Source organism: Vipera berus (genome assembly GCF_964194415.1).
Source record: "Vipera berus genome assembly, chromosome: 1".
NCBI lineage: Eukaryota > Metazoa > Chordata > Lepidosauria > Squamata > Viperidae > Vipera > Vipera berus.
The window spans coordinates 358,058,550-358,079,138 of record NC_138202.1 but is presented as its reverse complement, the minus strand read 5'-3'; the positions used below and the strand labels follow the sequence as shown (position 1 = coordinate 358,079,138).

Sequence of the window (20,589 nt, the reverse complement as noted above, 5' to 3'; positions counted from 1 at the left end):
AGCCTGGTGGTTTCCACACCTGGGTAAATTAGGCAGAATTAGATAAAAGTGGGTTTTTTTTCCTTTGGGTAATGACACCTGAAGCCATTACCCAATCACAACAGGGATGTTTAAATTGATTTATAGCAGGGGTGTCCAATTTTTAAGATGGGTGGACTTCAAATCCCAGAATTCCCCAGCCAGGAAGGCTGGCTGGGGAATTCTGGGAACTGAAGTCCACAAGTCTTAAAATTGCCAAGATTAGACACCCAGATTAAAAGTGTTTTATTTACATTGGGATGTTAAATGTGGTTGTTAGGCATTCAGCAAGCTAAGCATAATTTTCAAGAACAATCCCCTTACGCCTGAAAAGTTTTCAATCAGTATGTGCTACCTGCTCTAACATGGACAGTAACCTCACAATTGATACAAAAGCAGTGACGCAAAGAGGCATGGAATCATACATGCTCGGCATCACAAGACAACAAAGAAAGACCCGCACATGGATTAGCATAGAGGTCACCAAGATTTGTCAGTTGGTGGACTGGAGGAAAAGGGAGGGGGAAACATTTTACATGTGAGTGTGTGCGTGCAGGCACACGGGGCCACAAGCATGTGCGCATCATAAACAGGCCGGGCCTAACACCTGCGTGATACTCACTAGCCCTGCCCCGTTCTTACATAGTGCAGTGCCTTGATTCTGCGCCCTGAGGCGCAGCAGTGGCCCATTTTTGTGCCGTGTGGTGCGGCGGTGCCGTTTTTCCAACCTGTAGCGTGGCAGTGGCCCGTTTCTCTGCCCCAAGGTGTGTCATCATCTATTTTTGCACCTTGCATGGTGTTGGACTTTTTTTGTGTCCCGCAGTGCGGTAGCGGCCCGTTTTTGCACCCCGAGGTGCAATGGTGGCATCCCATTTTCGCACCCCAAGGCGCAGCGGCGGCCCATTTTTGCGTGGCACGGCATCCTGTTTTTGCGCCCTGCGGCTTCGGTGCTAGCACAAGTGAGGGGGGGTGCGCGCACATGCACACACCCTGGCCAGCCTGTCCTGCGGCCCGATGGCCAGCCGGCCACGGCCCACTACGGGCCGCCGGCCAGTTTGGGGACCCCTGGATTAGAGAACAAAGGAAAAGTATACAAGGCCTTCAAGAGAGTAAAGGGACTGAAATGGAAAGAGGCTAGTCCTCAAGCAAGAAGATCTAAATTCATATACAGATGCCGTACTCTCTTATATTAGAACATGCACCGATAGCGTAACAACGGATAAGTGCATTAGAGTTTACGGGAACTGTAAACCCTGGATGACTGCAGAGATACGAGCACTCCTGAGAGCCCGGGATTCTGCCTTTAAGGCAGGGGACAGGGACGCATACAGAGAGGCCAGGGCAAATCTCAGAAGAGGCATTAGGATGGCAAAACAACAATACAAACAAAAGGTGGAGAACCACTTAGCAGATAACGATCCGAGGCAAGTATGGCAGGGACTGCAGCACTTAACCAACTATAAGGGCAGCACGAGGAGCACGGCGAACACCGATGCCTCGTTGGCTGAGGAGCTGAATATCTTCTTCGCCCGCTACGAGGTTAAAAGACCAGACCCCGTAGCCTAGAGATCTTCAAACTTGGCCCTTTTATGACTTGTGGACTTCAACTCCCAGAATTCCTCAGCCAGTCACACTGGCTGAGGAATTCTGGGAGTTGAAGTCCACAAGTCATAAAAGGGCCAAGTTTGAAGATTTCTGCCGTAGCCTTTGCTGGCCGGCCTTCTGACTCTCAGCCACTCACCCTGTGTGAACACCAAGTGAGAGCTGTATTGAAGGCTGTTAGATGTTTTTGTGCCGGCCATGGCAGTTCCCCCAAAAGGTCATCAGATGGGAGCAAAGAGGCATCTTTGCTCTCACTGGTGGGTCAGGGGTCCCCGGCCCCTGCAGCCCCATTGGAGAGAGTTAATTGGTAAGGGAGGGGCTGAGGCCCCCCATAAAAACCTCTGCTCAGGGGCTGCTCTCCCCTTGCTCTCTTTGTTCTCTCTCCTGCTTGCTTGCTTGCTGATCCATGAGCTCAATCCAGGCATGGATGCCTCCATGCCAGGGAACTCTTTCTCTTTACTCTATCGTTAAATAAAGCTTTGACTGATTGCATCCCTGCGTGCTGCCTTTTCCTTGGAAGCACCTTAACGAACCATCGATCTCGTGAGGCCATCTCACAAAGGCTGTGAATCCCAGCAAAGCCGCAGGCCCAGATGGGGTGCTGGGGATAGTGGTCAGGAATTGTGCCGACCAATTAGCAGGGGTCCTGACAAGGATTTTTAACATCTCCTTGCAAACGGCATGTGTACCATCTTGCTTGAAAGCAGCTACCATTGTCCCAGTCCCCAAGAAAACTGCAGTTGAGTGCCTGAATGACTACAGACCTATTGCTTTAACGTCTGTAGTCATGAAATGCTTCGAAAGATTGGTTCTCCAACATCTTAGGACATGCCTCCCACTGGACTTTGATAAACATCAATTTGCCTACAGGGGAAACAGGACGACAGACGATGTCATAGCTACTGCTTTACACTCTGTAGCAAGTCATCTCGAGAAACCTGGAAGTTATGTCAGGATGCTTTTTGTTGACTACAGCTCGGCTTTCAACACCATTTTGCCGAGCATTCTCATCGAGAAGCTGACTGACTTGAAATTCTCCCCCGCCATCTGCGATTGGATTCAAGACTTTCTTAGGGATCGGTTACAAACAGTGAGGGTCGGGTCTGCTTTGTCCACCTCCCTGAAGCTTTGCACCGGCACGCCACAGGGCTGTGTGCTTAGTCCCTACCTGTACTCTTTATACACATATGATTGTGTATCATCTGACCCATCCACTGCGATAATCAAGTTTGCAGATGATACAACTGTGGTGGGTCTTATTACAGGTGGGGATGAGACAGCATACAGGGCAGAAGTACAAAAACTATCCATATGGTGTAGTAACAACAACTTGCACCTAAACATTGGCAAGACAAAAGAGATGGTGTTAGACTTCCGGAGAAAAAAGGAGGAACCTGCCCCACTTTACATCGGGGAGGACTGTGTGGAGAGAGTTTCCTCCTTTAAATTCCTGGGAGTCTACCTCTGTGAAGATCTTACCTGGAAAGTTAACACAACTCAGGTGGCTAGAAAGGCCCAACAGAGGCTTCACTTTCTTAGGGTCTTGCGGAAGAACAGGGTAGAACAACGGCTAATGACCCTCTTTTACCGGTCTACTATAGAGAGCATCCTCTCGTATGGTATTGTGGTTTGGTATGCTGGTCTGACAGCCGCGGATAGGAAAGTATTACAGAGGGTAGTGAGCACAGCACAAGACATTGTGGGCTGTCCCCTGACACCACTGGATGACCTCGCCAGGGCTCGGTACCTTGGAAGAGTGAGGAAAATTCTCAGGGACAACTCACACCCTGGATGGTATCTCTTTACTCTCCTACTATCGGGTAGGAGATATAGGAGTATAGCCAGCCGCACCAACAGGCTGAAAAACAGCTTTTATCCGTGGGCTGTTAGGCTTTTGAATGAGAAATAACTTTTGTGAATTTTATGCAGAATTGACTTGGGAGGCCGGTGTGTGGTGTAGTTGGTTCACATGGTGTGGTAGGATGGAGGGTTTGTTGTCACTGTGTGTTGTGGGGAGGGAGCACGGGGAGAGGCTCAGCTAATCTCAATGTACACATGTTATACTTTGACAATAAAGGTTTATTATTATTATTATTATTATTATTATTATTATTATTATTATTATTATTATTATTATTATTATTATTATTATTATTATTATTATTATATACAAGCCAGGATTGTATTATCTTTTTTGGCTGCTGCTGCACACGGCTGGCTCATGGCCAAGTGATCATCTCGTAGTGATCAGTTTGCACTAGTTGTTTGTGGTTACCGGTGCAAATCATCAGTCTGAGAAGATTCCTGTGTTTAGGCTTGAGCAATAAACATTGAATTAACTGACGGCCGGTGGACCAAGGTGGTCGTAGAATGGATCCTGCTTGACCAAAAATGTCCACGAGAGAGACCTAAAACAAGATGGAGTGACGAGATCAGCCAGTATGGCCTGTCCAGTTGGCATAAGGAAGCTCTGGACCACATGGGTTGGAGACATGCGGAAGAGGCCTTCATCCTGCAGTGGACGGACCCTGGCTACAATGATGGTGGCGGTGATGACTTAACATTGGGCAAAAAGGAGTTTCTGATTGGCAATTTTGGAAAGGAAGGAGAAAGTTGGGGAAGCACTGCCCTAGCTAATATCCTAGGCTGACTTTTCCATGCACTTTGGGCTTTCGATTTATTTTTTATTAAATATTTATTAATTAAATGTATATGCTAATTGTCAATAGATAGATAGATAGATAGGAAATGGATTGATAGGAGAAAGAGATAGATAGATAGATAGATAGATAGATAGATAGATAGATAGATAGATAGGAAATGGATTGATAGGAGAGAGTAGTAGTAGTAGTAGTAGTAGTAGTAGTAGTAGTAGAATTTATTGTCATTTCAACAATATACATTACAGTACACAGTGAAATGAAACAACGTTTCCCCAGGGCTAAGGAGCTACATCAGACAACACGAATCAAACGAAGAACAGAACACAAACTACACATAACTCTAAACTAAAAAATTAAAAAACTACAAATACAAGTATTTATAGTTCCAGTTTGTTCGTGTTGAGAATTCTAATGGCTTGTAGGAAGATAGATAGATAGATAGATAGATAGATAGATAGATAGATAGATAGATAGATAGATAGACAGACAGACAGACAGACAGATAAGTAGATAAATTAGATGATAGATAGATAGATAGATAGATGATAGATAGATAGATAGATAGATAGATAGATAGATAGACAGACAGATGAGAGATGATAGAGATAAGGATGGAGAGAGATATGATAAGAGAATAGACAGAGATAGAGATAGACAGACAGACAGACAGACAGACAGACAGACAGACAGACAGACAGACAGACAGACAGATAGATAGATAGATAGATAGATAGATAGATAGATAGATAGATAAATGGATGGATGGATGGATGGATGGATGGATGGATGGATGGATGGATGGTTGGATGGATGGTTGGATGGATAGATAGATAGATAGATGATCATGGATGGATAGACAGATGGACAGACAGACAGACAGACAGACAGATAGATAGATAGATAGATAAACCTTTAATGTCATTTTTTTTACTGTGGGCACATTGGCACACATTAAAAATGAAATTTATTTTGCTTGCTCTCAAAAGTGTACATATACAAGGCATAGCACACATTTAAACATGCTATATACAACATATATATAAACTTTCACCCTTACACATAAATAGACATATAAATATTAATCAATGTCCATCTTGAATACTACCCAAAGGGACTCTGGTCGCCTTACAATACAGTACTTTGGCCTTTCCCCCCCAAGCACTCCTGGAGCAGAAGGCCCTCTGTACTTGCTCAGAGGCACGGGAGTCAGAAGACTTTAATTTTTTATATATATTTTTTAACTTCACTAACAAAACCCGAACGCGGCGCCAGCGCCACCTAGCGGCTTCCCTTCCCCAGACAGGACCCTTGAGGGGGCGTGGCCTCCGCTGCTCGCCGCGCCTCCCGCGACGCTCATTGTCCGAACCGTGCGCGTGCGCAGCTCGCGTTCCTCCAGCATCCCAGAATGCCGCTGTACCCGGAAGTCGCGCCTCCTCCTCCGCCGCCGCCGCTGTGCGGGGAAGAGAAGCCGGGATGGAGGACGAAGAGCTCGACTTGGCCGAGGAGCTGGAGGCCGCCTTGCAGCTGGCGCCGGAGGTGCAGCTGGCCATTGAGCAGGTGAATGGGGCGAGGGGCGTGGTTGGAAGGGCGGGGGGGCGTGGCTTGGGGGGGACAGGGCGGAGCCTTAGTATGCTAATTAAAGGGGTGGGAGGGGGGGCAGGGGGCTGCTTAGAGAGGGTCCATATTTAAGGGGGGGGCTTATTGGGGGCAGCTCCCCTCTAGGGAAGGGTCCCTGGAGGTGACCTTAATGGGGGCGGAAAAGACCCCCTGGATTTGGGGGCTGCTCAGGAGCTTTGGACTCCAGTTCCCATCAGCCTCAGCCAGATGGAGTTGGGGTCCCTTTGGAGATGGGATTGTAGGGGTCCAAGGGAAGGCTGGGGTATCCACAGGGGTCCTCCAGAAGGGATAAAATGGGTGGGTGGGCTGGATGCCTTTAGGATGCCTTTAGGATGACAAAGGGTTTGGGGGGGCAGCACCCCCCCCAAAACTCGTCATTTTCCACCCATAGTGAAGAAAATAAATGCCCAAATGTCATCCATGAAGTCATCAATCCTTTTCTATCTGCACTCTCAAAGCTTCCTCACTGCATTTCAAGATGGACACTGATTCACACTGACATGTATATTTATATGTAAGGGTGTAAGTATAGACCAGGGGTAGGCAACCTGGGCTCTTTTATGACGTGTGGACTTCAACTCCCAGAATTCCTGAGCCAGCATGGCTCAGCTTGGAAACCTCTCCCTTTCCCCTCAGTGGGCTGGCTCAGGAATTCTGGGAGTTGAAGTCCACCAGTCATAAAGTGGTCTAGGCCTAGACAAGGGGTGGGCAACCTTGGCTCTTTTATGACTCGTGGACTTCAACTCCCAGAATTCCTGAGCCAGCCATGCTGAGGGGAGAGGGAGGGGTTTCCAAGCTGAGCCCTGCTGGCTCAGGAATTCTGGGAGTTGAAGTCCACGCGTCATAAAAGAGCCAAGGTTGCCTAGCCCTGGTATAGACGTATGTATGTCTGTAGCATGTTTCTAGACGTGTGATGTACGGGTAGGCTTTTTTGGAGAGCAGGCGACAGAATTTCATTTTTAACGTGGGCCCATCTGCCCGCTGCAAAAATGACAATAAGAGTTATGAGATCTATATATTCATTTTAATTTTAATCCTTTTCAAATCATAGTCTAATCGGCCTTTTATATTTTCGGTTCCTTCTGGTTCTTCTCGAGAGAAATGCAGGGATGCCTTCTCCCTCCACAGTATACAGGCTGTCCTCGACTTACGACAGTTCATTTCATGACTGTTCAAAGTTACAACGGCGTTGAAAAAAATGTGACTTAGGACCGTTTTTCACACGACCATTGCAGCATCTCCCCCCCATGGTATGGTCACGTGATCAAAATTCAGACGCTTGGCATCTGGCTCATATTTATGACGGTCGCAGCGTCCCAGGGTCACGTGATCCCCTTTTGCAACCTTCTGACAAAGCAAAGTCAATGAGGGAGCCGGATTCACTTAAGGACCGTGTGACTCACTTAACAACTGCAGTGATTCGCCTAACAACTAGACTAAGAAAAGTCGTTAAATGAGGCAAAACTCACTCAACAAATGTCTCAGTTAGCAACAGAAGTTCAATTGTGGTCCTATGTAGAGGACTACCTGTACAAAGTGGTTCTGGATTACTGGGCTTTATGAATCCATAAAAAGCTCAATTATTTGAATTCACGCCATTCCAAGGGATCTTCCAATTGAAAATAGTGGTTTCAGACTTGAGGGAAGTAGGCAAGGTAAAGTTTGAAAGGTAAATCTTTTGTTGTTGTTAGTTGCGAAGTCGTGTCCGACCCGTCGCGACCCTATGGACAACGTTCCTCCAGGCCTTCCTGTCCTCTACCATCTTCTGGAGCCCATTTAAGCTCACGCCTACTGCTTCTGTGACTCCATCCAGCCACCTCATTCTCTGTCGTCCCCTTCTTCTCTTGCCCTCCACCTTTCCCAGCATTAGGCTCTTCTCCAGTGAGTCCTTCCTTCTCATTAGGTGGCCAAAGGATTTGAATTTTAGCTTCAGGATCTGGCCTTCTAAAGAGCAGTCAGGGTTGATCTCCTCTAGGACTGACCGGTTTGATCGCCTTGCAGTCCAAGGGACTCGCAGGAGTCTTCTCCAGCAGCATAGTTCAAAGGCCTCAATTCTTTGACGCTCAGCCTTTCTTATGGTCCAGCTTTCACTGCCATACATTGCAACTGGGAAGACCATAGCCTTGACTATACGCACTTTTGTTGACAGGGTGATGTCTCTGCTTTTTAGTGTGCTGTCTAGATTTGCCATGGCTTTCCTCCCCAGGAGCAAGCGTCTTTTAATTTCTTGGCTACAGTCCCCATCTGCAGTGATCTTGGAGCCCAGGAAAATAAAATCTGTCACTACTTCCATTTCTTCCCCATCTATTTGCCAGGAATTGAGAGGGCCAGATGCCATGATCTTGGTTTTCTTAATGTTTAGTTTCAACCCAAGTTTTGCACTCTCCTTCTTCACTCGCAACAAGAGGCTCTTTAGTTCCTCTTCACTTTCTGCCATTAGAGTGGTATCATCTGCATATAAGAGCCTTGGTAGAGCAGTGGGCTAATGCCTCCTTAAGTAACACCAGCTGCCTGCAATTAGTGCAGGTTCGCATCCCACCAGGCTCAAGGTTGACTCAGCCTTCCATCCTTCCGAGGTAGGTAAAATGAGGACCCAGATTGTTGGGGGCAATAAGCTGACTTTGTAATAATGCCGCTTGGGGTGTGTGTGTGAAAGCCCTAATAAGCAGGCATATACACAGAATGAAGGCTACTGCTAAGCTTGTAAGCCGCCCTGAGTCTTCGGAGAAGGGCGGGATATAAATGGAATTAAAATAAAATAAATAAAATAAAATATCTTAGGTTGTTGATGTTTCTTCCGGCAATCTTAATTCCAACTTTTGATTCATCTAGCCCTGCCTTTCTCATGATGTGCTCTGCATATAAGTTAAATAGGCAAGGTGACAGTATACATCCTTGCCGGACTCCTTTCCCAATTTTGAACCAATCAGTGGTTCCGTGTCCAGTTCTCACTGTTGCTTCTTGGCCCGCATATAGATTTCTCAAGAGACAAATAAGATGGTCTGGTATGCCCATCTCTTTAAGGACTTGCCACAGTTTGTTATGATCCACACAATCAAAGGCTTTAGCATAGTCAATGAAGCAGAAGTAGATGTTTTTCTGGAACTCTCTAGCTTTCTCCATGATCCAGCGTATGTTAGCAATTTGATCTCTAGTTCCTCTGCCTCTTCGAAATCCTGCCTGTACATCTGGTAGTTCTCGATCTTACATTTATGTTTATCAGTGAAATATAAGGGTGAACAGTTTTTAAAAATATAGTGACGAGTTTACATTTAACTAAGTCACAGAGGAGTTTTATGAAGCAAAACAAATATATCTTCTCTGTCAGTCTTGTTTGATTGGTGTTTCTCAGTCCTGACCATTTGCAGCTGTGTGGACTACAACTCCCAGAATTCCCCAGCCAGCCATGCTCTCCCTAGTAGCTTGCCTTGTCCTGCGAGTCCCTTGGAGTGCAAGGCGATCAAACCGGTCAGTCCTAGAGGAGATCAACCCTGACTGCTCTTCAGAAGGCCAGAAGTTGAAGTTGAAACTCAAATCCTTTGGCCACCTAATGAGAAGGAAGGACTCCCTGGAGAAGAGCATAATGCTGGGAAAGATGGAGGGCAAGAGAAGAAGGGGACGACGGAGAATGAGGTGGCTGGATGGAGTCACTGAAGCAGTAGGCGTGAGCTTAAATGGACTCCAGAAGATGGTAGAGGACAGGAAGGCCTGGAGGAATGTTGTCCATGGGGTTGCGATGGGTCGGACACAACTTCGCAACTAACAACAACAACAGCTTGCCTTGTCAGTATTGGTGGGAGTGCAAGCAAACTTCCTTTCTTCCCAGCATTGAAGATGCTACCTGGTTGGGTCACGAAACGTCTGCAAAAACCCACCAAGTTCTGAGAGCACCAAGGGTCCCATATTTATTCAGTTTTAACAAACAAGATCAGTTAACTACATTAACATAAATCCAATATACATATAGAGGGAAAAATATAGAAGACATGCTGCTAAAAATCTTAGATTGTAGAATCAGTGTAAAATTTAATGTTGTTTGCAATTGCAGTCCCTGCCATTCATTTGTAATTTTTCTTTCTTCTTTGATTGCTATTCTATTCCATTCCATTCCATCTATTCTATTCTATTCTATTCTATTCTATTCTATTCTATTCTATTCTATTCTATTCTATTCTATTCTATTCTATTCTATTCTATTCTATTCTATTCTATTCTATTCTATTCTATTCTATTCTATATTTTCTATTCCTATTCCTGTTCCTTGTTCTCTATTTTCTATTCCTATCCTGTCCTGTCCCTATCCTATTATCCTATCCTATCCTATTTTAGGGACACGGTGGCTCAGTGGGTTAGGATGCTGAGTCTGTCGATCAGAAGGTCGGCAGTTTGGCGGGTCGAATCCCGAGTGCCGCGTAACAGAGTGAGCGCCTGTTACTCGTCCCAGCTCCTGCCAGCCTAGCAGTTCAAATTAAGCATGCAAAAATGCAAGTAGAAAAATAGGGACCACTACGGTGGGAAGGTAACAGCGCTCTGTGCGCCTTTGGCGTCTAGTCATGCCGGCCAAATGACCACGGAGACGTCCTCAGACAAGCGCTGGCTCTTCGGCTTTGAAACGGAGATGAGCACCGGCCCCTAGAGTTGGAAATGACTAGCACGCATGTGCGGGGGAAGCTTTACCTTTACCTTTTTATCCTATTTTATTCTCTATTCCCTATTCTATTCTATTCCATGCTAATTTAGGTTGTAGAATCAGTGTACAATTTAATGATGTTTGCAGTTGCAACCCCAGCCATTCATTTGTAATTTTTCTTTCTTCTTTGATTGGTAGGTATTTCCCAGCCAAGATCCGCTGGACAGGGCTGATTTCAACGCAGTGGAATACATCAATACTCTTTTCCCAACTGAGCAAGTGAGTTGAATCCGCACCACTGTATGATACCGTGTGGTTTTGATTTATTTTCATATTCTTTATTACTGCAATTCCGAGGCCACAAATGAGGCCCATCAGAAAGTGCAAGCAAGTCCTTGACTTATGACCTTTCATTTGATAGCAATGGCAATAGCACGTACATACCACCGCACAGTGCTTTATAACACACTCTGAGCAGTTTACCGAGTCAGAATATTGCCCCAACAATTTGGGTTCTCATTTTGCCGACCTCGGAAAGATGGAGTCAACCTTGAGCTAGTCAAGATTGAACCCCTGGCTGTGGGCAGAGTTAGCCTGCAATGGTGCATTCTAACCACCAGGGCTCCCAAAGGCACAATATTGGAACTATCACTTCATGTAGAAGGCCAGACAGAGGCTGGGGGCGGCGTCAAGAGAGGAATCAGCCTGGAATCGTTACGTTCCCACAAATGGTTTAAATTCAACCCCTCTTCAATTCCTCTGACTCTGATGTAGCACCAAGTTTGTGCTGACTGTTAGCTGACTTGATTCTTGTCTGTAAGCATTCCTTGAGCTACAACCATTGATGTATTGACAGTTCAAACAGTACGAGCAATAACCCTTAGCCTTACGTACCGCTTCACAGTGCTTTACAGCCCTCCCTAAGCAGTTGACAGAGTCAACGTTTTGTCCCCAACCATCTGGGTCCTCATTTTACTGACTTCGGAAGGAGGGAAGGCTGAGTCCACCTTTGAGCCCCATCAGGATCGAACTCCTGGCTGTAGGCAGAGTTAGCCTGCAATGTTACATTCTAACCAGCAGGGCTCCCAAAGGCACAATATTGGAACCATCACTTCATGTAGAAGGCCAGGCAGAGGCCAGGGGCAGCGTCAAGAGAGGAATCAGCCTGGAATTGTTATGTTCCCACAAGTGGTTTACCGTATTTTCCGGCGTATAAGACGACTTTTTAACGCATGAAAATCTTCTCAAAAGTCGGGGGTTGTCTTATACGCCCAGTCGCCTTATACGCCGGAAAATAGTAAATCCTTGGGAGCAGAGACGTTAGTGGAAACGGACAAATCCAGCGCTCGAGAATGGCGAAAGACAACCTCCTCATAAATAAACCGACCAGCCCAACCGAGGCTGAGGCTCCAGCTTACCAGCATCCTACGGCAGCAGCCCTTTTTTTTTTCTTTTGGAAGGGAGCGGGAATTAAGCGTGTGCCGAGCCGCTGGCGCTCCGCGAGCATGAGAGCTCAAGGGAGCGCGGGAAGCCAGGCGGAGGCCGACCTGACATGTTCGTGTAGAGCTAAGCTTCACCTGACCCTGGGAGTTTGACTTCAGGGTGTGGTGCTGCGGCAAACCTACAGCAACACCCGCCCGGGAAGGCGCAGCTCGGGAATTGCGACAGGCAGACCGCAGCGGAAAGCTGGCGCTGGGGCTTCAGCAGCCCGGGGTCGCCCCTCCGCCCTGAAGTAGAAGGTGGCCTTGGGGAGGGGGTGTGTGTGAATCTTAAGCTTGCGGCGCAGGGCTGAGCCCGTTTCTTCCCCCCCCCCACTCCTCCACCACCCTGTTCATTAACTAACCTATGGAAAGAACCGCCTTCTTTCAGACCTGGTGCCTCCCCGAAGTGTTGGGCCACAATGCTCGTCGCTCCTGGCTGAAACAGCCAGCGCGTGTGGCTGAAGTAGAAGGGGGCGCCAACGCGAGAGGAGACGAGGTTTAGGCGAGGCAGAGCAAAGCTGATCTCGAGGCCAAAAGCTCTTGATAAACCTTCACCTAATTGAGAAGCAGCCCTGACTTCCTACTTACCCGTATTTTCCGGCGTATAAGACTTTAACCCATGAAAATCATCTCAAAGGTTGGGGGTCGTCTTATACGCCCAGTCGTCTTATACGCCGGAAAATACGGTAAATTCAACCCCTCTTCAATTCCTTTGACTCAGATGTAGCACCAAGTTTGTGCTGACTGTTAGCTGACTTGATTCTTGCCTATAAGCAGTCCCTGACCTATAACACGGGTCGGCAACCCACAGCTCTGGAGCCCCATGCGGCTCTTTCAGCCTTCTGTGGCTCCCAGTCATTCTCCGCCATTTGCAGAGAGAGAGATAGAGAGAGGCACTTGCGCTTCTCTCTCTCCCTCCCTCCCTTGCAACTTCCTTGGAAGATCAACTAAGATGATTAAAGGCCTGCAGACTCAAACATATGAAGAACAGTTGCAGGATTTGGGTTTGGCTACTCTAGAGAGGAGACGTACGGGGGAGGATATGATAGCAGTATTCCAGTATTTGAGGGGCTGCCACAAAGAAGAGGGGGTCAATTTATTTTCCAAAGCACCGGAAGCCAAGACAAGAAACAACGGACGGAAACTGATCAAGGAGAGAAGCAACCTGGAATTAAGGAGACGCTTCCGAACAGTGAGGACAATTTCCCAGTGGAACAGCTTGCCTCCAGAAATCGTGGGCGTTCCATCACTGGAGGTTTTTTTTTAAGAAAAGACTGGACAGTCAGTTGTCTAAAATGGTATAGGATCGCCTGCTTGAGCAGGGGGCTGGATTAGAAGACCTCCAAGGTCCCTTCCAGTTCTATTCTGATTCTGATGAACAAGTAAATTAAATGCATTTTGCTAGCCTAGGGCAGGGGTAGGCAACCTTGGCTCTTTTATGAATCGTGGACTTCAATTCCCAGAATTCCTGAGCCAGCATGGCTCAGCTTGGAAACCTCTCCCTTTCCCCTCAGCGTGGCTGGCTCAGGAATTCTGGGAGTTGAAGTCCACGAGTCATGAAGGGGCTATAATTTCCCCATGCTGGCTCAGGAATTCTGGGAGTTGAAGTCTATTGCCCTAATTCAGGGGTAGGCAACCTTGGCTCTTTTATGACTCGTGGACTTCAATTCCCAGAATTCCTCAGCCAGCATGACTCAGCTTGGAAACCTCTCCCTTTCCCCTCAGCGTGGCTGGATCAGGAATTCTGGGAGTTGAAGTCCACAAGTCATGAAGGGGCTATAATTCCCCCATGCTGGCTCAGGAATTCTGGGAATTGAAGTCTATTGCCCTAATTCAGGGGTAGGCAACCTTGGCTCTTTTATGACTCGTGGACTTCAATTCCCAGAATTCCTGAGCCAGCATGGCTCAGCTTGGAAACCTCTCCCTTTCCCCTCAGCGTGGCTGGCTCAGGAATTCTGGGAGTTGAAGTCCACAAGTCATAAAAGAGCCAAGGTTGCCTACCCTTGGCCTAGGGTGTCGGAGATCACGCACTGGGCAAAAATTCTGCAGTGCTTTTAGAGCAGAGGTCCCCCAACCTTTTGGACCCCAGGAACCGGTTCCGCAGAGAAAAGTTTTTCCGCGGACCGGAGAGTGTGTGGTTTTGTGTGCTGCCCGCATCCCGCGGATGGGGCTTTGCTTCTTTGTGTGGACGGGTTGCTGGCATGCCTTGGTCCAGTACCGGTCCATGGACCAGGTGGTTGGAGACCCCTGTTTTAGAGGGTTTACTTTGCGTTTGAGGAGCCCAGTAGCTCAGCAGTTAAAGATGCTGAGCTTCTCAGCTGGAAAGCTGATAGCCTGTGTTCAAGAGCCAAGTGCCACGTGATGGGGTGAGGTCCTGTTCCTTGCTCCAGCTCCTGTCCACCTAGCACAGGGGTAGGCAATTTGGCTCTTTTATGACTCATGGACTTCAACTCCCAGAATCCCTGAGCCAGCATGGGGGAACTATGGCCCCTTCATGACTTGTGGACTTCAACTCCTAGAATCCCTGAGCCAGCATGGGGGAACTATGGCCCCTTCATGACTTGTGGACTTCAACTCCCAGAATCCCTGAGCCAGCATGGGGGAACTATGGTCCCTCCATGACTTGTGGACTTCAACTCCCAGAATCCCTGAGCCAGCATGGGGGAACTATGGCCCCTTCATGACTTGTGGACTTCAACTCCCAGAATCCCTGAGCCAGCATGGGGGAACTATGGTCCCTCCATGACTTGTGGACTTCAACTCCCAGAATCCCTGAGCCAGCATGGGGGAACTATGGCCCCTTCATGACTTGTGGACTTCAACTCCCAGAATCCCTGAGCCAGCATGGGGGAGCTATGGCCCCTTCATGACTTGTGGACTTCAACTCCCAGAATCCCTGAGCCAGCATGGGGGAGCTATGGCCCCTTCATGACTTGTGGACTTCAACTCCCAGAATTCCTCAGCCAGCTTGGGGGAACTATGGCCCCTCCATGACTGGTGGACTTCAACTCCCAGAATTCCTCAGCCAGCATGGCTCACCTTGGAAACCTCTTCCTTTTCCCTCAGCGTGGCTGGCTCAGGAATTCTGGGAACATTGGTTGCCGGTTGCCCTCCGGGTGAGATTCAAGGTGCTGGTCCTTACCTATAAAGCCCTACATGGCTTAGGCCCGGGATACCTACAGGACCGTCTGCTGCCAGGAACGACTTCCTTCCGCCCTGTGCGCTCACACAGAGAGGGTCTCCTCAGGGTGCCGTCGGCTAGACAGTGTCGGCTGGCGACCCCCAGGGGGAGGGTCTTCTCTGTTGGGGCGCCGGCCCTTTGGAATCAGCTCCCCCGAGAACTTCGGATGGCCCCAGATCTCCGGTCCTTTCGTCGCGACCTAAAGACGTATCTTTTCCAACTGGCCAACCTGGACTGAGGATGGGGGTTTTTAATATTGTTTTAATTTTATTGGTTTTAGTAATTAATTATGGGGCTTTGTAATTTAATTCTTTTTTAATATTTGTATTACTGTTTTTTATAGCTGTTTTATTGTTGTGAGCCGCCCTGAGTCCTTCGGGAGATAGGGCGGCATATAAGTCCAATCGATCAATTGATCGATCAATAAATCGATCAATCAACCAATCAATCAATCAATAAAAAATAAGAAATCATAAAAATAATAAATTATATATATATATATATATATATATATATATATATATATATATATATATATATATATATATATATATATATATATATATATATATATATATATGGAATGTGTTTGATGAATGCAGATTGGGGATCTGATTCCCTTGATGGTGCATAATGAAAAGATTAAGCCCTGCCCCTCCCCTCCTATTTTTCTCTTGCAGTCTTTGGCCAATATCGATGACGTAGTGAACAAAATCAGGTTGAAAATAAGGTAAGTGAGGATGGGTGTTATTAAGCGGTGAATGCTCCAACACTGGAAGTTTTTAAGAAGAGACTGGACAGCCATTTGTCCGAAATGGTATAGGGTTTCCTGCCTGAGCAGGGGGTTGGACTACATGACCTCCAAGGTCCCTTCCAACTTTATTTTATTATTATTATTATTATTATTATTATTATTATTATTATTATTATTATTATTATTATTATTATTCCCCCTCCATTTCTTGGCAGGGGTGGCATCTGCATCAAATTTCCTTAAAGTGAAACATCTGTGTACCAGGGTTTCTCAACCTTGGCAACGTGCAGGTGTGTGGACTTCAATTCCCAGCATTCCCTAGCCAGCCGTTTGCTTGGGCAATTGTGGGACCTGAATTTCAGTCACCCTAAAGCAGGGGTAGGCAACCTTGGCCTCTTTTATGACTCGTGGACTTCAACTCCCAGAATTCCTGAGCAGCCATGCTGAGGAGAAAGGGAGAGGTTTCCAAGCTGAGCCATGCCGGCTCAGGAATTCTGGGTGTTGAAGTCCACGAGTCATAAAAGAGCCAAGGTTGCCTACCCCTGGTCTAGACCTAGGCCAGTTTATGACTCGTGGACTTCAACTCCCAGAATTCCTGAGCCAGCCATGCTGAGGGGAACAGGAGAGGTTTCCATGCTGAGCTGTGCTGGCTCAGGAATTCTGGGTAATTTTGGGTGTTGAAGTCCAGCCATCTTTAGGCAGGCTGACTAAGGAATTCTGGGAGTTGGAGTTCACCTAACTTAACATGTTGGCTGGGGAATTCTGGCCGTTGAAGTTCACCCATCTTAAAGCGTGATGGCTGGGGAATTCTGGGAGTGGAAGTCCACCTATTTTAAAGCATGCTGGCTGGGGAGCTCTGGGAGTGGAAGTCCACTCATATTGAAGGATATTGGCTGGGGGATTCTGGGAGTTGAAGTCTGCCCATCTTCAGGCATGCTGGCTGGGGAATTATGGGTGCTGGTCCGCGCACTTTAAAGTTGCCACGGTTGACAAAAACTGGTTTATTGCGTATTAATTTCAGCACCATGGCGTGATTAATGACATCCATCAAGAGATTACTGATAGTCTTCAACGTACGACCACAATTATGCTCAAAATTTATGTGGCTGACTGAGAAATTGGTTAAACGAGTTTTACCCCATTTCACAACTTTTCTTGCCACATTCATTAAGTGAATCACTGCAGTTGTTAAATTAGTAAACTGGTTGTTAAGTGAGTGGCTTCCCCCTTGACTTTGCCTGTCAGAAGGTCATAAATGGGGATCACGTGACACACACACACACACACACCCGAGACACTTGCAACCGTCATAAATGTGAGTCAGTTGCCAAGCTTTTGAATTTTGATTACGTGACCCTGGGGAGGCTGCAACGGTCATAAAAGTGTGAAAAGCAGTCATAAGTCACTTTTTCCAGTGCCGTTGTAACTTTGAACAGTCAGTTTGAACTGTTGTAAGTGGAGGACTGCCTGTGTTTCAGTTTTTCCTTTCCTGATTGCCTGAGGCTTGTGGAAGCAAACTTCCAGCCTTAAAAAATGGTTTGCAAAGGAACAGCATTTATTTTAAAGCTTGAAACGTCTCCGTTTCTTGGTCCGTCGGATTTAAGAATATCTCGGCAACCTTTTTCTCCAGAAAAGTTGACGCGGAGAATTACTTTCAGACTTCTTATCTTTTTTTTAAAATCTTTGCAGACGATTGGACGATAATATTCGGACGGTGGTGAGGGCCCAGACCAACGTGGGGCAAGATGGCCGTGAGGTACGTTCTTTAATAATAATAATGATGATGGTCATGGTGATGACAAAAAAAGTCTGGAGAGTGGACGTGGCAGTGCCTGGAGACAGCAGAATAGACGAGAAAGAACTGGAGAAGATAACAAAATGCAAAGACTTACAAATAGAAATAGAAAGACTGTGGCAAAGGCAAGCAAGAGTAGTACCACTAGTAATAGGCGCCTTGGGTGCAATCCCAAAACAACTGGAGCACCACTTGAACACCATCATCGGCATTGACAAATCCGCCATTAGTCAATTGCAAAAGGCGGCCTTACTAGGAACTGCTTCCATCCTGCGACAAGATCTGTAATACCATCAAACATCTGCCTATCCCAGGTCCTTGGGAAGGACTCGATAGGTAGACAAAAAGGCCAAATCCAGTCTGAACATCTGGCTGGCTGTGCGATGATCAATAATGATGATGATGATGATGATGGAAGGGACCTTGGAGGTCATCTAGCCCAACCCCCTGCTCAGGCAGGAAAACCTATACCATTTCAGACAACCGTTCCTGAGTTAAATAAAAGATATAAAGATGACTTTGTTTCTTTTGACCTACTCTGTCCACAGTCCTTAACTCACGACCAGGACTCTAAATATCTTCCCTGTGTAATTAATCCTCGATTTACAACAGTTCATTTAGTGACCGCTCAAAAACGGCATTGAAAAAAATGTGACTTGGGACCGTTTTTCATAGTTATGACCAATGCAGCATCCCCGTGTTCGTGCGATCAAAATTCAGATGCTTGGCAACTGATTCATATTTATGACGGTCACGGTGTCCCAGGGTCATGTGATCCCCTTTGGCGACCTTCTGGCAAACAAAGCTAATGGGGAAGCCAGCTTCACTTAACAACCGTGTTGCTATCTTAACAACTGAAGAGATTCACTTAACAACCGTGGCGAGAAAGGCTGTAAAATGGGGACAAAACTCATTTAACGACTGTCTCACTTATTAACAGAAATTTGGGGCTCAGTTGAAAATTAGCTTGCAGCTCCTGTGTCATTTTTCTACTTAAACTATTGCAGTCCTTGTTTAGCGATCTCTCGCAGTTACAACAGGGATTTAAAAAAAGTAACCTTGCAACCAATCCTCGCATTTACAAACCTTTGCAGGTCCGTAGAGCTGAAGTACTGCCAGTCCTTGTTTAATAACGGTAATCGGGAGCGGAATTTCTGTTCCTAAGGGATGCGGCCCTACATTGCAACAGCCATTCCGGCAATCCTGTCCCGTTGCCTGGAAGCGGTACAGATTTGGATGGGAAAGAACAGGCTTCGACTCAACCCGGCCAAGACTGAGTGGCTCTACATACCGTCATCTCGTTTAGTCCAAGAGGTTCCATCTTTGACTATAGGAGGAGAGATGTTACCTCCCGTTGATAGAGCACGCAATCTGGGCGTCCTCCTAGATTCACGACTCAGTTTTGAAGATCATATTGGAGTCGTGGCTAGGGGGGCATTTGCCCAGATTCACCTAATATACCAATTCCGCCCCTTTCTGGACTGAGATGCCCTACGTACAGTCACCCACGCACTCGTTACCTCCTGTATAGACTACTGTAATGCTCTCTACATGGGGCTGCCCTTGAAGACCACCCGGAGGCTTCAGCTGGTGCAGAGTGCAGCTGCACGGGTAGTGATGGGAGCACCCCGATACTCCCATATTACACCCCTCCTGCGTGAGCTGCATTGGCTACCGGTTGCCCTCCGGGTGAGATTTAAGGTGCTGGTACTTACCTTTAAAGCCCTACATGGCTTAGGCCCGGGATACTTGTAGAACCATCTGCTGCCGGGAACGACTTCCCATCGTCCAGTACGCTCACACAGAGAAGGCCTCCTCAGGGTACCGTCGGCTAGGCAATGTCGGCTGGCGACCCCCAGGGGGAGGGCCTTCTCTGTGGGAGCGCCAGTCCTATGGAATCAGCTCCCCCCTGAGCTTCGGATGGCCCAAAATCTCCAATCCTTTCGCCGCGGCCTCAAAACACTCCTTTTCCACCTGGCTGACCTGGACTGACAGGCATTTTAATTATATTTACAATTTTTAATTTATTTTTAATTTTTAATTTTAATTTATTGCACAGATGATTTTAATTTTATTTTTATCTTAATTTCTGTACTTATTATATGTTATTGTTGTTAGCCGCCCTGAGTCCTTCGGGAGATAGGGCGGGATATAAATCCCATTAATAAAATAAATAAATAAATAAATAATCCTGATTACTGCTATTAAGCAAGGAGGTCACATGGTTACCCTTTTCGACTTCCCGCCGGCTTCCCCATTGACTTATCCACTGCGGCGATTCACTTAACAGCTGTGGCAAGGAAGGTCATAAAATGGGTCAAATCTCACTCCACAAGTGTCTCGCTTAACAACAGAAATGTTGGGCTCACTTGTGGTTGTAAGTCGAGGACTGCCTATACATCATCTCCGCATGCTCAAATTGTAATTGAACGAGACAAAAATATTACTGAATAAGAGAAAAATTGACAGCGTGTTTCAGAGTTCCAGCCGTGGACAGGCAGTCCTCAACTTAACGACCGCCACTGAGCCCCAAACGCTTTGTGGCCAATCGGGAAAGTTGTTAAATGAATCTTGCCCCATTTTACGACCTTTCTTGCCACTGTTATTAAGCAAATCACGGCCGTTGTTAAATTAGTAAAACGGTGGTTAAGTCAATCCGGCTTCCTTGTCTGAAGGTCGCAAAAGGAGATCACATGACACACACACACCCCGGGACACTGCGACCGTCATAAATACAAGCCATTTGCCAAGCGTTCCCAATTCTGATCGCCTGACCCTGGGGACGCCGCAACGGTCGCAAAGGTGAAAAACGGGTCATCAGCCCCTTTTTTCCACAGCCGTTGAAACT

General features: G+C 46.9%; 1 protein-coding gene across 2 annotated transcripts in view; it reads left to right on the top strand.

Moving 5' to 3' along the window:
- The first annotated feature begins 5,718 nt into the window (after positions 1–5,718).
- Positions 5,719–20,589, top strand: part of VPS53 (VPS53 subunit of GARP complex) — a 66,139-nt gene continuing 51,268 nt past the window's right edge. For both annotated transcript variants that reach the window (XM_081346688.1, XM_081346687.1), the window contains exons 1-4: positions 5,719–5,840; positions 10,729–10,809; positions 15,873–15,922; positions 17,636–17,702. In XM_081346688.1, the coding sequence (XP_081202814.1) occupies positions 5,757–5,840; positions 10,729–10,809; positions 15,873–15,922; positions 17,636–17,702 (282 nt within the window). In that variant the 5' untranslated portion in view covers positions 5,719–5,756. The remainder of the gene's footprint in view (positions 5,841–10,728; positions 10,810–15,872; positions 15,923–17,635; positions 17,703–20,589) is intronic.